Consider the following 17,105-nt stretch of genomic DNA (forward strand, 5'->3'; position numbering starts at 1 on the left):
CAGATAAATGTAAAGTAAGACTCTGATGGAGAGGGAGCAAGTATCATTGGACCAAAGAGATCCTTCTCCGACCTCCTCAACTGGCTGGATGCGTGTAAAGAGTCCACTGAGGGTAAAAAAGACTTAAAAGATTGTGCTCAAGACTAGTGGCAAGGTTGAAAAGCAAGGAGGAGTAGTACCAGCAGTTAACCATAGCTGTTCCAGGAGCAGCAGAAGATGCAGTCAGTGCAGAAAAGCTAAGACCAGAAATGGAAAGAGGGGAAATAACTGACGTTCAGGAACTGCTGAAAGTTCAGCGAGTGTGTGTTTTTTCTTAATTAGAACAATTAAGTGAAAAGGTTATGCTACATTGTGCATCTAACAGGACATTTTCATAGTCTTATCCTAAACCTCTATTAAATAATATTTCATCTGACCTTCAATCTGGTTTTATGAAAAAACACAGCACTACAACGGCCGCCTTAAAAGTAGTAAATGATTTTATAAATTTCTTAGACAATAGAGAACATTGTGCAGCACTTTTTATTGACTTATCAAAGGCTTTTGATACAGTAGATCATGCCTTATTGTCACAAAGACTCTACAGTATAGGTCTCTCAGATCAAGCTGTCTGTTGGTTTGAAAAGTATGTTTTAAATGCTGGAAAGACGAAGCTCATGATGATCTCGAAAGCAAAAACCAAACACTTGAACCTCCCTCCTATCACCACTTCACAGGGTTCTGAGATTGAATCTGTGTCTCAGTTCAATATCTTGGCATTATCATTGACGATTCTCTTTCTTTTAAACCTCACATTTTAGAACTTTTGAAAAAATTAAGAATAAAATTAGGTTTTTATTTTAGAAACAAGTCCTGTTTTTCTTTCGAGGCCAGAAAGAGATTAGTCTCTGCAACATTTCTGTCTGTGCTGGACGATGGAGATGTTGTTTATATGAATGCATCGTCTCAGTGCCTCAGCTCTCTGGATACCGTCTACCACGGGGCACTGAGATTCATAACAAACCTCAAAACCCTGACGCACCACTGCACCCTATATGCTCGTGTTGGATGGTCTTCCCTGACCACCCGTAGACTGAAACACTGGCAGATCCTTATTTATAAAGCTATTCTGGGTACTCTTCCACAATACTTAAGGATCTACATTAGTCGGAAATGTAGTGGACCGTATCGGCTTCGCTCCGAGGACTTGTTTCTTTTAACTGTCCCAAAAGTCCGTACTGAACTTGGGAAAAGGGCTTTTAGTTACGCTGCTCCGGCTCCCTGGAACCAGCTGCAGAATGAGCTGAAACTCAGAGGGCTGGTCTCTCTGAACAGACTTAAAGCGTCTCTTAAAGACATTGAAGCAGACCGCTGTGTCTGTAAATGTTTTAATTAATGTTGTGATTGTGATTGGGTTTTTTTGTCTGTAACTGTGCTGCTGCCTATCTTGGCCAGGACACTCTTGAAAAAGAGATTTGTAATCTCAATGAGGCCATATCCTGGTTAAATAAAGGTTATAAATAAATAAATGTATCAGTGAGGCTTATTCATACAAACCAAGTCATGTTCACTATTAACGCTTCTTTTTTCAAGTGTCGTGCATCCAGATTAAAAATTCAGTTGACTTTTAGAGAATATCATTGACACTTAGTCCGGTAAATGTGGCTGTAATGCACCTGGAGCTGTTTGGTAACTCCTTTCTAATTTCAGCTTGATGAATGCCACCTGTGAGGGAGTGGGTGCCACTGTTGGCCGGCTACCTGTTCATGGCAGAAACAAAGGTTTGATACTGAACATGGTCCATCACTTAGATGTGAACAGTAGGTGTTGTTACATTGTTGAGTGTAAAGGAGGATGCTCCCCTGAACAGGGACTTGTATAACCCAGACGCAGCTGTGTGAGTGTGAGAATTTTCCAGCATCTACCGAACTGAATCCGTTGCCATGCCAATATCTCCCAATAAAATAAAATAAATAAAAACTACATTGTCGAACCTCTCAGTAAATTGCCATGATCTGGTAAACATTTGTTTTGCATGAAGATTACTTTAGTTATCTGTTTTTATTTTAGTTTTAGCAAACATATTTGAACTCAACAAATTAACTGTAGCATTATATTTAAAACCAAATCTATTCGTATCATGTCATGTCCTGTCAACCACTGACTTGATAATAAAGGCATATAAATATAGACATAAAAAATGACACGCACGCACACACACACACACACACACACACACGCACGCGCACACACGCACACACACACACACACACACACACACACACACACACACACACACACACACACACACACACGTATAGCTGGGTTGAGCCAGTGTTGGGACCATAAACTGCTAGCCCCATATGTTAGTACTGATCTGTAGCCCACGGTCTGATCCTTTAACAGGCAGAGCATTTCCATCTGCCAGCCCCTTAGCAGGACAACCAGGACGAGGTCTGTGCTGATAACTGTGTTATTAGTGTGTGTGTGTGTCTGTGTGTCTGTGCGTGTCTGTGTGTGTCTGTGTGTGTCTGTCTGTGTCTGTGTCTGTGTGTGCCAACCCGCCCTATTTGGAACCAGCTGAGTGCTGGAGATTTGTTGGCACTGTAGTCACTTAGCTGATCTGCTGCTCAGTGGCTTTCCAGGAGCGCTTCTATTAATCCGTCTCTCCCGTGAATTATACAGGACGGGTCAAACAAGCGCTGTGGCTCAGCCCTGGCTTTGTACTCAGTCGCTAAAGGAAATATGTGATCTCTGTGAACATGTTCACTGTCTGTACTATGACAAAGTGAAGCGCTGACATCCAACAAACCACAAAAACTTATTTTATCTAGCATTGATTTGATGAAAGCAAGCTCATATTCATAGTTAGGAATAACACCAGAGCACAGCTTTCCTTCACCCCTCATGTAGTATTAAGGGACTACAACTTGCATTCCGTTGTGCCACCTTGTGTTGTAAAATTACTATAAATGAACCTTGAACATTTGAACTTTTGCATCTCAATTACAACAGGGCTACTTGCTTCAAGGTGCGTCTTTAAAGTGGCAATAAACAACATTTTTGCTTTAACTTATCATTATGATGTAAATGTTGACTGCACTATATAATGACACCATATGCATTCCCATTGGTTCCCCATTAGCTTTGCTTTATAATACAATTCTGTCTGCCTCCGGGTCACAATGTCCCTTTCACAATAAAAGCCCTCGACATACAGATACAGCCACCTAGAATGTCCCCACCCTCTCTGATGGGATCCCTGCTGGGGCTTCTTCAGGTCCTCGGCTGAAAAGATATCCCATCATCCTTTCATTATGCGGGAACCAGTTGCGATGGTTTATCTATCCACCAGGTGGAGCAGTGCTGAAAACCGACGCAGTTTAGAGCATACTTTTAATGAATATTATCATATCATGATTATATCATAATAACCAGGTTATGACAATATTATGCTGAAGATTTTTTTGCTCAAATAATTACATGTATAATAATTAGCAGACAGTGTTATCTAAACTTTAAATAACTCAACAACTCACAAAACAAGGTGATTTTGAATGGAGCCTGGTGATATTCTCACCAACGACAAAAATAATGAAATTGTACATGTATCACTGCCTACCAGAGGCCTTTCGCTAAGAGGTGAATTAACGAAATAGCTTACAGTAGCTATCCCCAGGTCGCAGAACAACCGGAGCAACGTTAACTGTGGAAACTCTAAAGTGCTGTCGAAAGAACCGGAGCAGGCAATGAATGTGAAGTGGGAGAGTGATAAAAAACATTATTTTCTGCTAAGCTAGATTTTTAAGTAACAAAACCTGCCTGCTTATCAGTATGACCAGGTGTTTTACTCTGCCTGTATCACAACAGAGATCAGGGTTTCTAGTTATTTGGGATTCTTACGGTTGTTTCTTGCTTTGGACAGTAACTTTAGCCAGGCTGCTAGCGTAGCCATGTTGCTAAAGATATATGGACAAGTAGATCGCTCTTCTTGTTTATATGAAAATCAACGGACAAAAAATATAAACACACAGAGACTTTGAAGGGGAGAAGTGGGGTTGTGACCAAGCGGCAACATCTGGGGCTGAGCAGTGAAGCCTGCAGTTCCTCAAATGGCCACTTGAGGCTGGCTCCAAAAGCGAGTCAATCTCCATTGACCCCCATGTCAAATTGGCCAACTTTACAGCAGAAAATAAACATGTTTACAGCTCGTCACCGCAACCCACTGACCATGATTAGCTTCCAAAGTAGTTGTAATGTCACTAAATCCTACTGCTGCATCCAGGTGTTAAACTGAGATTTGAGTGAGCTCATGTCATGTCTCGTCGAGTTTGTTGAAGTTTTCATGTTGTCCAGTCTTGTCAGTCACTGTCTGTCATGTCATTTCCTGTTTTATTTTGTACCTACCTCTTGTTTCTCAATCCAGATCATTTTACTTCCTGTGTGGTTTCCCGCCATCGTCAGCGTCTGCCCCGCCCCTGATTGTTTCCACCTGTGCCCACTCACCTCATGTATAAATAGTCCTGTCTCCCCTTATCTTGTGCTGGTTTGTCTTGTTATATACATATGAAATGAACCAGCCTGTCAAGCATTGTTATTTTAGGAAAAGTTTGTATATCATCCTCGTGAGAGTTTTGAGTTTGGTTACCTGATTTGAAGAAAAGTATTTTATTTTACACTTTACATTTGTTTCTAGCGTTGTACATTTTGAGTCTTCCTTCCTTGTGTCCGAGGTCGTGACAGCATAGAGAAAGCTTCATACTTCAGCAGAAGAATGAGAAAACAAACTCTGCACATACGTTCATCACTCTGCAGTGACGCTCAAACACCACAGTGTATGAACTATGAGTAGTCATTTAGTGCAATTATCTGGTTTGGCAGTGCATTTAAATGGCTGTCAGCTAGCTTTAGGTCTCATAGTCAAGTCTTGCTTAGTCCTTTTTCTGGCATCTAACTGGCATTTATTATGAAGTGAGCGTGTCTTTGCTACTGTGTTGAATTTCTACAAGAATGATGGAAATCAATCTGGTGAAAGCGTTTCAGTCAGAGATGGAGCTTCAATTCCCTCAGTTCAGATGAGGTCATGACCGCTCAGCTGTGTTCATCTGGGGCAGTGATCTTTAAATGAGATGACAGGGAATGTTTGCTCCCTTTTGGTGAGTATATCAAATCTAAAGCTTCTGCACAGATTCACATTTGATACTGTGTCTACTTTCAATTTCTGGAAAAGAAAGTGGCTTTGAGTACTGATGTGTGCACAATGAGGGATATCTTAGAAAATAAATGTGGCTATGTTGTGGCAGAGCTTGAACTGAACAGAGTGTTAGTTACAGAAGCTGCGATTTATATTTTTTAAGACCGGCAATCATAAATCTCTCTCCCACTCCAAAGCATACTACTGCATCACACACTGCATCACACACTATTTAAATTCTAGTCAGCCTGTTGTGTTCACATGGATGTGATAGCACACTGGATGGATCAGCCAGCTGATATCACAAAGGTTGTGACTGGTTTACACCAGCAGGAAAGAGATATATTTAGCTTTAACGAATTTTAAATCATTTTACCATTTCAGTTAATACTGTTGAGTGTATTGTTCGCCATGCTGGAGGCAGGACTCAAGGGCCAGCAATGTGGGCACAGTATGTCCTCAGCTGATCAACCCCTTTGATCCAGACGGTGATCTCCTGACTTTTCCTCTCTTTTGAGGGAATGTCTCCACAATCCCTTTTATGGATTGCCATGAAGTATGGTACAGACGTTCAAGTTATTTATACATGTCATAAACGATAAACTAGGTGTAACTAAGATAGCTTTATAGGTGTTGCAGGTCTAGGACCAAATGCTTTTTAAACTCAGTCTTATTTTTACATTTTTATTTGTACATCAATTAAAAAGCACACAAGGTGTACATATGGTACCTATAGTAAACATTATACCATTACGTGTTTTTTCCCCTATTATTACTTAAGATTCTTATACTTAATCATTTGATTAAATAAAAAAAGAATAACATTGGTTTAACTATTATCCAACATTTCTGCTGGATAATAGGTAACCTAGAAATCTGCTCCATCTTTCTTGGTTATAGAAAGAATAGTTTTATATCTTCTCTCTCTTTATACTGCTACAAACTCTACAAGTAACTGTAGTCTGTAGCCTAAATGCAGATGTCATTGTCTTGTAAATTTGCTTCACATTATTGAAATGTTTTGTGTATCTGACCTGCAACTCTGCACGCCCAGAATAATTTTCCTCAGCAGAGCCACCCTGGGCTCTGCTCCCTGCTCATTAACCTGTCTAAAAGGTGATCAGGAGTTCATGTGATTGGCCGTTACTGAGGCCTACCCAAACATTAACCTGCAGACACACTGCAAAAGTGGTGTACATGCTTTAAACGCATTTTCTATGCATGGTTGACTAAGAGCTTATGAGAAGATCAACATGAGAAGTTGTTTTTGTGCACAAATCAGAAAAAACAATGCATGGAAAATGTTCCATATCACAACAGGGAAACTTCCCTGTTAGCTGAGAGGACATAAATAGATGTCAGCATCCTTTTGTGTGCTTAGACTGGGTGAGTAGGGTGGTGGACAGTTTTGCACTGAACGTTTATCAGGCTCCATGTGTGTCATTTAGGGCAAATTCACACCTAAAAGGTCCAGTTCCTGAACCAAACCAATGCAAGAATAATACATTGTTTTAATTTTTTAAGTGGTCTGGTTTGCAAAACTCAAAGAGTCCAGAAATTGTAAAGGTCCTGTCACACAGTTCCGTATGGCAGAAACGTATGCTGGCGTATACGGAAATTAGCATTACAAGTTTTTGAACATGCTCAAAAACAATTCACAGCCTCAGCGTTCAACAACGTACCCCAGCGTATTGCCAATATTTTGTATACGCCGGCATACGTTTCCGCCATACGTTTCCGCGTGACAGGGCCAATACGCTAGGAATGCGTTATGCATCTGTTGGGCATTCGTTGAATACTTTGGCCAGACGCTCTGATACGTTTTGTATAAGTACATGATATGCTATCAATAGGCTCTGTATACCTTGTATATGCTAATTTTCATATACGCCAGTATACTGTATGTTTCTGCCATACGGAACTGTGTGACAGGGCCTTAAACAAAAGTCATGAGGTGAAGATGTTAAGTAAAGTGTTACCTGTTTACTGTATATACATGCTAATGTTACTTAGAGCAAACATTGCGTGGCATGGCTTTGGGTTATTACTCATCTTGTTGAATATTGCATCTTACCCCATCTCATTTTATTCTTACATTCTTCTATATCTATCTATATATACTGTGTATATATACTGTATATTTGTATAAAACATTTTGCACTTGCATTTGTACATTTGGGTAAATTTTAGTTTTATACATTTTTAGTTCCTACTGTGTATTGCAACTGTTTCATGAATGAAGTTCTATCTTATCTTATTGATCTTATCTTACTGCCTGCCGCTACTGTTTCTCACTGGAATGTCATGTTCTCTTGCTAGCTAAAGGTTTTGGGAATGTGAGGACGAGAACCGCATACAAAATCACCTTTTACTGCTTTTCAGCGTATTGCTCAAATTGTGAATGCTGAAAAACATTGTCAGCACGAAAAAAATTAATAAAATAAAGGTCATATGAAGCTACATCCAAAAACATCTCCATTAGAAAAACTCAAACTAAACTCAAATCAAAAAAGCATTAATTATGTAGCTCAGTGTCAGCTGTTATATGTCATGCTGTCTGAGGATGAAAACACATGGGATGATGGATATTATGAAAACTTCACATTCAAAAATTCAATAAAATGTTTTAATAGTTCTTCATCAAATAATTTCTCAATCAATAGAAGTATTTGTCATAAGAACATTTTTAAAATACTTTGCACTCTACAGCAACACATACACTTGATCCTACCTTGCACTAGCAGGCGTGTGGTGTGAATGACCTCTCCCTGGGGGCTGAAGGCTCGGCAGGTGTAGGCCCCACGATCCTCCCGGGTGATGGATAGCACCGTCAAACTCCCATCAGACACCTGAAACACACACATGAACTATTTAAAGTCTGCTGTTAAGGTGGACCGTCGGTGACAACAGGCAACTCTTTTTGTATCACTACCGTTCAGACACGAAGGCAATTCAAAGTGCCGTAAAGTGTAGAATTGCATTGGATCAACATTTCATTTTATTTAAATTGTATATATTTTGGTTATTAATAATATCAATAATAATAATGGTGCCTTTACAGTGCAGAAATAAAATGGTCCACATTTTAAAATAACCAATCACAGACACAGAAAAACAGCAGTTTTTAATGTGGTTGTGGAAAAGAAAATCTTGTGCATTTAAGCCCTCTGAGACAAATGTGTAATTTGTAACATTTAATTGATTAATTGATTAACTGAGTGACTGATTGATTGATTCTATGTGTGCTGAAAGGTAGCTAAAAGCCACGTGTTACAACCAGGCCATTGCTTCTAAAATATCTCAGAGACCTGTTTTTTGTATTCTTCAAACTGAACTGTATTTCTGCCCAAGGTTGTTAGATGATTTATAAACCTGCAGCAGCACTTTAAAATCTATTATATAACTCACCGGAAACCAGTGTAAAGACTTCTCAATGAACTGAAGTTGTCTATTCATCTTTTTGGGAGGACCGGTACAATAATCCACCCTGCTGGAGATGAAGGCATGACTATGTTTCTCCAAATCTTGTCTGAACATGACAATTATAATTCTTGCTATTTATTTGAGAGGATGAAATGCTGATGTAGACTTTGCCTTCATTTGGCTGCTGAAGCTCAGATCTGAGTGTGATTACTTTCTAAGGTTTTGTCTTTGCAGTTCTAGAATCAACGTATAAGCACTGGCACAGTGAGTCTATAGGATCACAATCATATAGTGAGAGTGTAAAAGTAAATGTAAAGGTTGAATAATAGAGGCCCAAGAATGTAACCGTGTGGGACTCCATATGTCATAGTGATTTAAGATCAACAATGACAACATTAGTGTCACCGCCTTCGAGATATGATCCAGACCACTCTATTGAAAAGTGTATTTTATGGTCAACAATATCAAAGGCTGCGCTAAGATTAAGATATTTTAACTGAATCAGTATCCAGACAGTACAACAGTACACACAGAACAGTAACTGGCCATTCACTATAAAGACATTTCACATTGAGCTCAATATGGCAAATTAAGCATGGAGAAGACAATTACGACATCTGGCACAGACAATTATTTATGTCCCTGCTCATTTTTAATAGGATGACAATATTAAACAGTGAGTAGTGTTTGAAGATGAGTGTGTGTCATTATTTAGGTATTTTTTATTAGTTAGACCAAAAGGAGAGTTGTATGATCCCTAATCTCCACCCCAAATGCATATATACAGTAAAAATCAGTCAATCTAATCACACAAATACCTTTAAATTAAACCTTTAAAACAAAACATATTGTTATGGTAAGCACGTCATATCAAGCAAACACGGCTGAAGTCAAAGACTTATCTTCCCTTCTCTTTAACATAATTGTTCAATCCATCACATCTGACAGCATGATGCAGCAGCTTTTAGTTTGTGATTTGGCAGTTTTTCAGTTTTTCAAGACAATAAACAGTTTTTGAAGTCCAGACTTTCATATTAAAACCAAATGGCTCTTTACAAGTATTCAGACTAGTGACTTGGGTAAAGCTGCTGCCTGTGGCTGGGACACATTCAGATATAATAAGGTAACTGCTATGAACCAATAAATAATTGATCTAATGTGGGGGAATCATTTCCATTCATACATGCAGGACTCAATACTCTTCACAGCATACACGATTAACAAAAAGGGCTTCTTTCTTCTCATTAAACAACAATTCTAAAACTAAAACCAAACCCTTCCATAGTAAGTGTAAAAAGAGTAAAAATGAGTGAAACTGAAAGATCCCAGCTGCAATGAAAATGTGTTCACAAAGCTGCTACACTTACAGTACATCCCACAAGGATCATACTCACTAATAGATTCACAAATTCTCCAGGAGATTCAGCAGCCTCTCCTCTTGTCTCTCTCTCCCTTGTGTGCATCATGTCCTTGTCTCTTGCTCCCTCTGTGTGAATAGTGTATTTGTGTAGTCTGTCCTCTTCCAGATCTCCATGGTGGAGAGGAGGTTGTGAGGCTCAGGTCCCATCTGTTAGGCAGCACCTGGAAGTTACTCGACGTCCTTCCGGATCCATATTATTAATATGAGATTACAATCTGTATGTCGTTATCCTGATTTTCCATATTGTTATTTTGCCATTTGCCATCAAGACATCTATTGCCTGTCTGTCGGTCCTGGGAGAGGGATCCCACCTCAATTGCTTTTCCTTAGGTTTCTTCCATTTCCTCCCTGTTAAAGAGTTTTTCATTATCCGAATTGAGGGCGTAATGACAGAGGGTGTTGTATGCTGTATAGATTGGACTATATAAATAAGACTGACTTGGCTTGACAGATCAAGAATGAAACAATTATAAGAAAAGGGGTGAGAAAGCAAACCTAGACTGTTTAGTGAATTTGGCCATTCCAGATGTATGCTCTTACTGATGGGTATGGCTAAAAGATGCTGGGAGGTGAAGTCATGGGAGGTTGAGCACATCCAACTTGAAAGTGTCCAGGAGGTAAAGCTGGTCAAATAATTCCAGACATATTGCAAGCGTTCATTCAAGTTCTACTGTAAGTGAACCAAGCATTCAACAAGTTTGTATCCACTGTATGAGCAGCCCTGCTTCTTTTTATCCTGCTTTGCCCATGCAGAAGTTTCATTAAAATTAATGAGCAGGCTGCCTCTTACACATAACACTATAGTCAGCCTGAACACAACCTAAGGGGAGCAACACGATCAATAGTCAGAGGAGACATCTAGACATTATATACCTTATATAGACATTATATACCTTATATAGACATTATCTACCTTATATATACACATTATATACCTTATGTAGACATGATATATCTTATATAGACATTATATACCTTATATAGACATTATATAACTTATATATACATTATATACCTTATATAGACATTATATACCTTATATATACATTATATACCTTATATAGACATTATATAGACATTATCTACCTTATATATACATTATATACCTTATATAGACCTTATATAGACATTATCTACCTTATATATACATTATATACCTTATATAGACATTATATACATTATATAGACATTATATACCTTATATATACATTATATACCTTATATAGACATTATATACATTATATAGACATTATATACCTTATATATACATTATATACCTTATATATACATTATATACCTTATATATACCTTATATATACATTATATACCTTATATAGACATTATATACATTATATAGACATTATATACCTTATATATACATTATATACCTTATATATACATTATATACCTTATATAGACATTATATACATTATATAGACATTATATACCTTATATAGACATTATATAACTTATATATACATTATATACCTTATATATACCTTATGTAGACATGATATACCTTATGTAGACATGATATACCTTATATAGACATTATATACCGTATGTAGACATTATATACCTTATATAGACATTATATACCTTATATAGACATTATATAACTTATATATACATTATATAACTTATATATACATTGTATACCTTATATAGACATTATATACCTTATATAGACATTATATACATTATATAGACATTGTATACCTTATATAGACATTATATACATTATATAGACATTATATACCTTATATAGACATGATATACCTTATATATAGACATTATATACCTTATATAGACATTATATAACTTATATAGACATTATATACCTTATATATACATTATATACCTTATGTAGCCATGATATACCTTATATAGACATGATATACCTTATATAGACAATATACCTTATATAGACATTATATACCTTATATAGACATTATATAACTTATATAGACATTATATAACTTATATAGACATTATATAACTTATATAGACATTATATACCTTATGTAGCCATGATATACCTTATATAGACATGATATACCTTATGTAGACATTATATACCTTATATAGACATTATATACCTTATATAGACATGATATACCTTATATAGACATTATATACCTTATATAGACATTATATTCCTTATATAGACATTATATACCTTATACTTGGCACTGCTGACCATGAGGCTGCCTTCTCTCAGCCAGCCGACCGAGGGTTTGGGGTTGCCGAAGGCCGTGCAGGTCAAAGTAATGCTACCTCCCTCCTTCGCCTCTACGTACTGAGGTGGCGTATCCGTGAACGTTGGGGGGGCTGAGGATTCAGAGGATAGGGAGAAGTTTAGCGAAAAGAATAAACAAGGACAGGTTAAACATTATTCAAAAGGATCAAGCAAAGGTGGAACAAGGAACAACTTTTGACCCAATATAAACTGCTGTTTATATTGGGTCAAAAGTTGTTCCTTGTTCCACCTTTGCTTGATACTTGATATATATATTTATAAGAGAACATAGAGTAATCATTGGAGATCTTAGCTTATTCAACATTCACTTAGCCCAAAAATAAACACAATATTCCCTCAATACGTTTTTTCTCAAAATATTTAAAATATATTTCGACAGATCAGGTGTGTTTAAGCACATTTTTTAGTTATCAGTGGGAAAATATTACAAATGATCTGTTTTGCTGGCTTGGTCTTGCTAGAAGTTCAGAACCTTGTGGTACTTCTCACACTCTTATTGTTTATTGTTACACACTGATTGCCCACGGCCACTGCAGCCATACTGCACAGTGAGTTAACAATGCTTCTTAAGGGATCGGACAGGATCTTGATGAACATGCATGGCACTGTGTACATTTAGGCTACATTAGTTTTTCGTTACTCCATCAGAAAACACCATGAAATATATTTTTATATTCATTTTCATACATGTGGAGAACAAGAAACTTTGGATTCATGATGGCTGAACTGTCCCCAGTAAAGAAAAGTAAAGAGAACAAGAACAAGAAAACAGCGCAGAAAAGCAAGAGAGGTCAGAAAACACAAAGAGCTGGACGACAGAGAAACCGGCAGAAGAAGAGCGACAGGAAGTCAACACTAAAGGGACACGGGACGGGCTGTGGCTGTGATTAAAGAAAGAAAATGATAGACTTTGACAGTTAGGGGCCAGAAAACCTCATTCAGTGCTGCGCTCATTGTATGCATCTGTTCAAAATCCCTTCTGAGGGAAGAACTTTCTTTCCTAGTCCTAATCTTAAGAAGGCTACACAGTCATGTTGCTATCGCCGCAGTTCCAATCGTTGCTATGCAGTAGAATCTAACAGACAGAAAAAATACAATTTTTCCGAGCGGAAGCAATACAATCATTATTTAATCAATAAAAAAAGAATAATCAATATTTTGTCTCACATGATAGATTAATTAAGTAAGTAGCTGTGTAATAAGCGGGATAATGTGCAGCGAGCTGGTCATTATTGCAAAATGAACCCCTTCAGGGTGATTCAAGACCCTTCCAGCTCACCCTGTCAGGGTTCATTTCGCAATAATGGCCGGCTCGCTGGCATCATCCCTTACCTAACGGGACTCTTGGATCCATTTCACTGTTTTCCTGCCAATTCTTATACATTTCTTAAGTCAATGATCATGACTGTTTTCTACTTGCATAGCACCTTTTCACATATTCGTTGCACTGCCCTCATGGCAAACTCCCAAAAAGTATATCACTCAAAGAAGACCTTTTTTAAATTGTGTATAATAATAATAATGTGGTTAAGTTTTTTTTTTTATTGAGACATTCTTTAAAGGTGTGTTCTGACTTGGTAGCATATTAGCAGGAGATCAAACTGGCTACCAAGAGACCACTCAATAATACATGCGTGTAAACCTTTACCTGGATTTGCTATCTGGTTGGTCACAATTTTACATTTGTACCAATACAGAAAATTATATGAGGGAATCCAGGTAGCAATTGAATGCTTTTCAGATAACTGAACAGGAAGAAGAGCTGAGGAATAAACATCAATTACTTTTACCCCTGGTGCTGTGAGTGCACATACACCATGCCCTTGCATTTACAAACACACACACACACACACACACACACACACACACACACACACACACACACACACACACACACACACACACACACACACACACACACACACACACACACACACACACACACAAGCAGTTCATGAAAGCCTTAATGTTCAAATCTGTGTGGAAAAATCCTGTCACAAAAGGAACAGAAGGTCTGACATGTTCTCCAGCAGCAACAACCGTTTCTTTAATAAACAGGAGGGTGTGTCCTTATTCCAGGACATGAGCTCTTTGAATTTAGAATTGATGAGGGTTTTTTTGTCTGATTCTGCCTTCCAAATGTCTCCTTTAATAATCAGGCCTCAATATTTGCATAGATAAATACATACAGTATAGTGAAGGTCGAGAAATTAATATTTCTCAGTATCTAATGACCCATCTAAACTAGACTGCATGTCGGGGTTTATACGCTTCAATCAAGTGTGCTTCTTTTATAATGATGTGCCAGCCAGTCATGCTGCATTTTGTAAAACCATTTTTTAAAATCCTCTTTAGCTCAAAAGCCTTCGATATTATGAGGAGGGATGATCATACAAGACAGTTGGCACATCTTCCTAACAGATGTACTTAAGCTGTGTTTTCTAACTACCCCACTTCAATTTAACCTGAACCAACCCAATTCAACGCACACACATGTCGATATCATTGTCAGTGTTTAATGCAGATTTTGTTGTCATAATTCCTGTTTTGATATTCTCAATCTAATCACCTTAGGACTGAAGCTGATCTGCTTACATGTGTAATCCTTCAGCCTCCCAATTGCTAACATGTCATTCCATCTGCAACCATAAACCAGGCCATAGTGCTAATTCTGCACCACACGCTTTGCCACACCACAGAGATGGTGATGATAAAAGCATTCCAACCATGCAACTTCTTAGATACATTTATCTCTATTCAATCATTTAATATTTTGAGCCAAAGTAAGAAAACAGCAAGTGTGTTGGAATGTAAATCATATTTTTGGATTGTCTGCAGTTGCTGAAGGATGCAGGGTATAAAGGACTTTCATCAAAGATTGAAGTATAAAGATATGCACTGTAGGTTAGATATTGGAAAGTAGACCAGATATATATTGATATGTATTATATTTATATAACCATGAGTATGGCACTTTTTATTGAATGACGTTGAATTTCCTTTTCTACAATGGTGGTATTTTTTCAGTGTGTTAACAACAAACTGCATATACTAAACAATAAACAATTTCCAACCATTCTCCTTTACCATTTTACAAAGTAACATAATTGTCATCATGTCATCAGCAGTAGTGAGCAGGTACTATTTATATAACTCTTCTCTGTGGTGCATTCAAGTGCACTCTGACTGAATTGATAGCCAGCTTTCCCAAAGCATTGCATTAAGAGGCTATGTTGTTATTTAATCAAATTCAAAAAGACAAATAGGCATAAAATGATGTTGAAAGCTATAGTGTGAATGTGGCCTTTTTACTGTTTTGGTAAATGAGTGTCAGATCTCAGATATTGGAGGTTAACTCAAGTTTCTTTCCAAAAAAGTATCTACTCACAGAAAAGTGTTTGAATTGTGTGATGATTGAATTCTCTGCAGGTTTTTTAATTACTGTACATTTCAGTGCAGGGTAATTAATATAACCAATGGCTCCCAGGAAAATTGCTTGAAGAAATGCAACATCTTGGCAAATGTAGGAGTGTTATTTGCGGTATAACTGTTCTAGTTGAGTGAAATTAAAGAACAAACTGATCTGGGAGTTTGCCATGCTTGCTAATACTGTACTGTGTGCAGGTTGACTGTGAATATAAGTCATTCTTAACTGCATCCTGTCATGCAAAATCTGCAGGTGATGAGATGTGATTCATAAATCTAGCATTGGTAGTGATTACCATCGTGAGGTCAGGATACCATTGACCTATTCTGAGCACTGGCATTTGTGACAACAAAGTGTTAAAGTGCAAACTGTGTCACATTGCAGGCACTGGCATAGAGGAAGTTTTAGTTGTGTGTCTTTGTCAATCAAAGACGTTTCTTTGGCTGTTACAGCAATCAAACAATAATCATCTCACTGTATCACATGACTCATCTACTGTAATATCCTTGCCTTTATGAGGTTTCTCTATTCTACAAACATATTGTTGTTACTGTTCAGTAAACCATGTATCTGATTTGTCTCTGTTGATTCACACATTTAGATTGGGAGATGCTGATATTTCCATTGGCTTTTTTTTTTAATACAGGTGGGAATATTGTCTCTGAGCTGAGTTGTATACACACAGCAGTAAGAGCCCATCCTGCAGCTCTTCACCTCACACTTCACTGTGTCTGTTTCTGATATGTTCTGTATGTGTCCTTCCTGCATAATTCAAAACTTAACCACTGAATATGTCCATGTCTTGTTGTATAGACAAGTTTTTAGGAATAGAAAATAGACGTTCCTTATATACCCACAACTTATTACTTAGTATCAAAGTAATCTAGTGTTAGTTGTCTGTGCATCTATGGGTACATTACAAGCAGGAACAGCTAATAGCTAGTTCGGCATGCTCTAAATTGTGCCAATTTGCCAAAATGTAAACAAATAGAGGCTAAAAAACATGGCTCAATTTGTTCACTCACTGACTCCATGACAATATAATCTGCTTTTTACATACTCCAAAACCCCCAAACTTAGTCCCAAAACTAAGAACATGATAGTAAAGGGAAAATACAGAGACAAGGCGAGTACGGTGGGTGTTGTTGGGGACGAGGTTGTTGGGTGTTTAAGGGTGACCAACCTTTACTATCTATATGGTCACTATCTGCAATAAGCAAGACCACAAAGATGAAGCTTGGTGTGTCTATTCTCTGCTTTGAGGTTGCAGTGAAAAAAAAAAAAAAAAGGTGTTCATGACGTGGCATGGCACAAAAACCCATGGAAAATGAGCGTACCTCTTATTATAACCAGATTCTAACACTGACTTGCAGTTGCACCTAATCTCCAACACAAGAGGAAC

General features: G+C 37.6%; 1 protein-coding gene across 1 annotated transcript in view; it reads right to left on the reverse strand.

Annotated features, from left to right (window-relative positions):
- LOC115018901 (protein turtle homolog B-like) overlaps nt 1-17,105 on the reverse strand; it is a 121,496-nt gene that overhangs the window by 64,840 nt on the left and 39,551 nt on the right. Inside the window, exons 4-5 of the mRNA XM_029448157.1 lie at nt 12,196-12,347; nt 7,905-8,022 (exon numbers count right to left, since the gene is read on the reverse strand). Of these exons, the coding sequence (XP_029304017.1) occupies nt 7,905-8,022; nt 12,196-12,347 (270 nt within the window). The remainder of the gene's footprint in view (nt 1-7,904; nt 8,023-12,195; nt 12,348-17,105) is intronic.

The sequence above is a fragment of the Cottoperca gobio genome, chromosome 14 (assembly GCF_900634415.1).
Source record: "Cottoperca gobio chromosome 14, fCotGob3.1, whole genome shotgun sequence".
Lineage (NCBI taxonomy): Eukaryota > Metazoa > Chordata > Actinopteri > Perciformes > Bovichtidae > Cottoperca > Cottoperca gobio.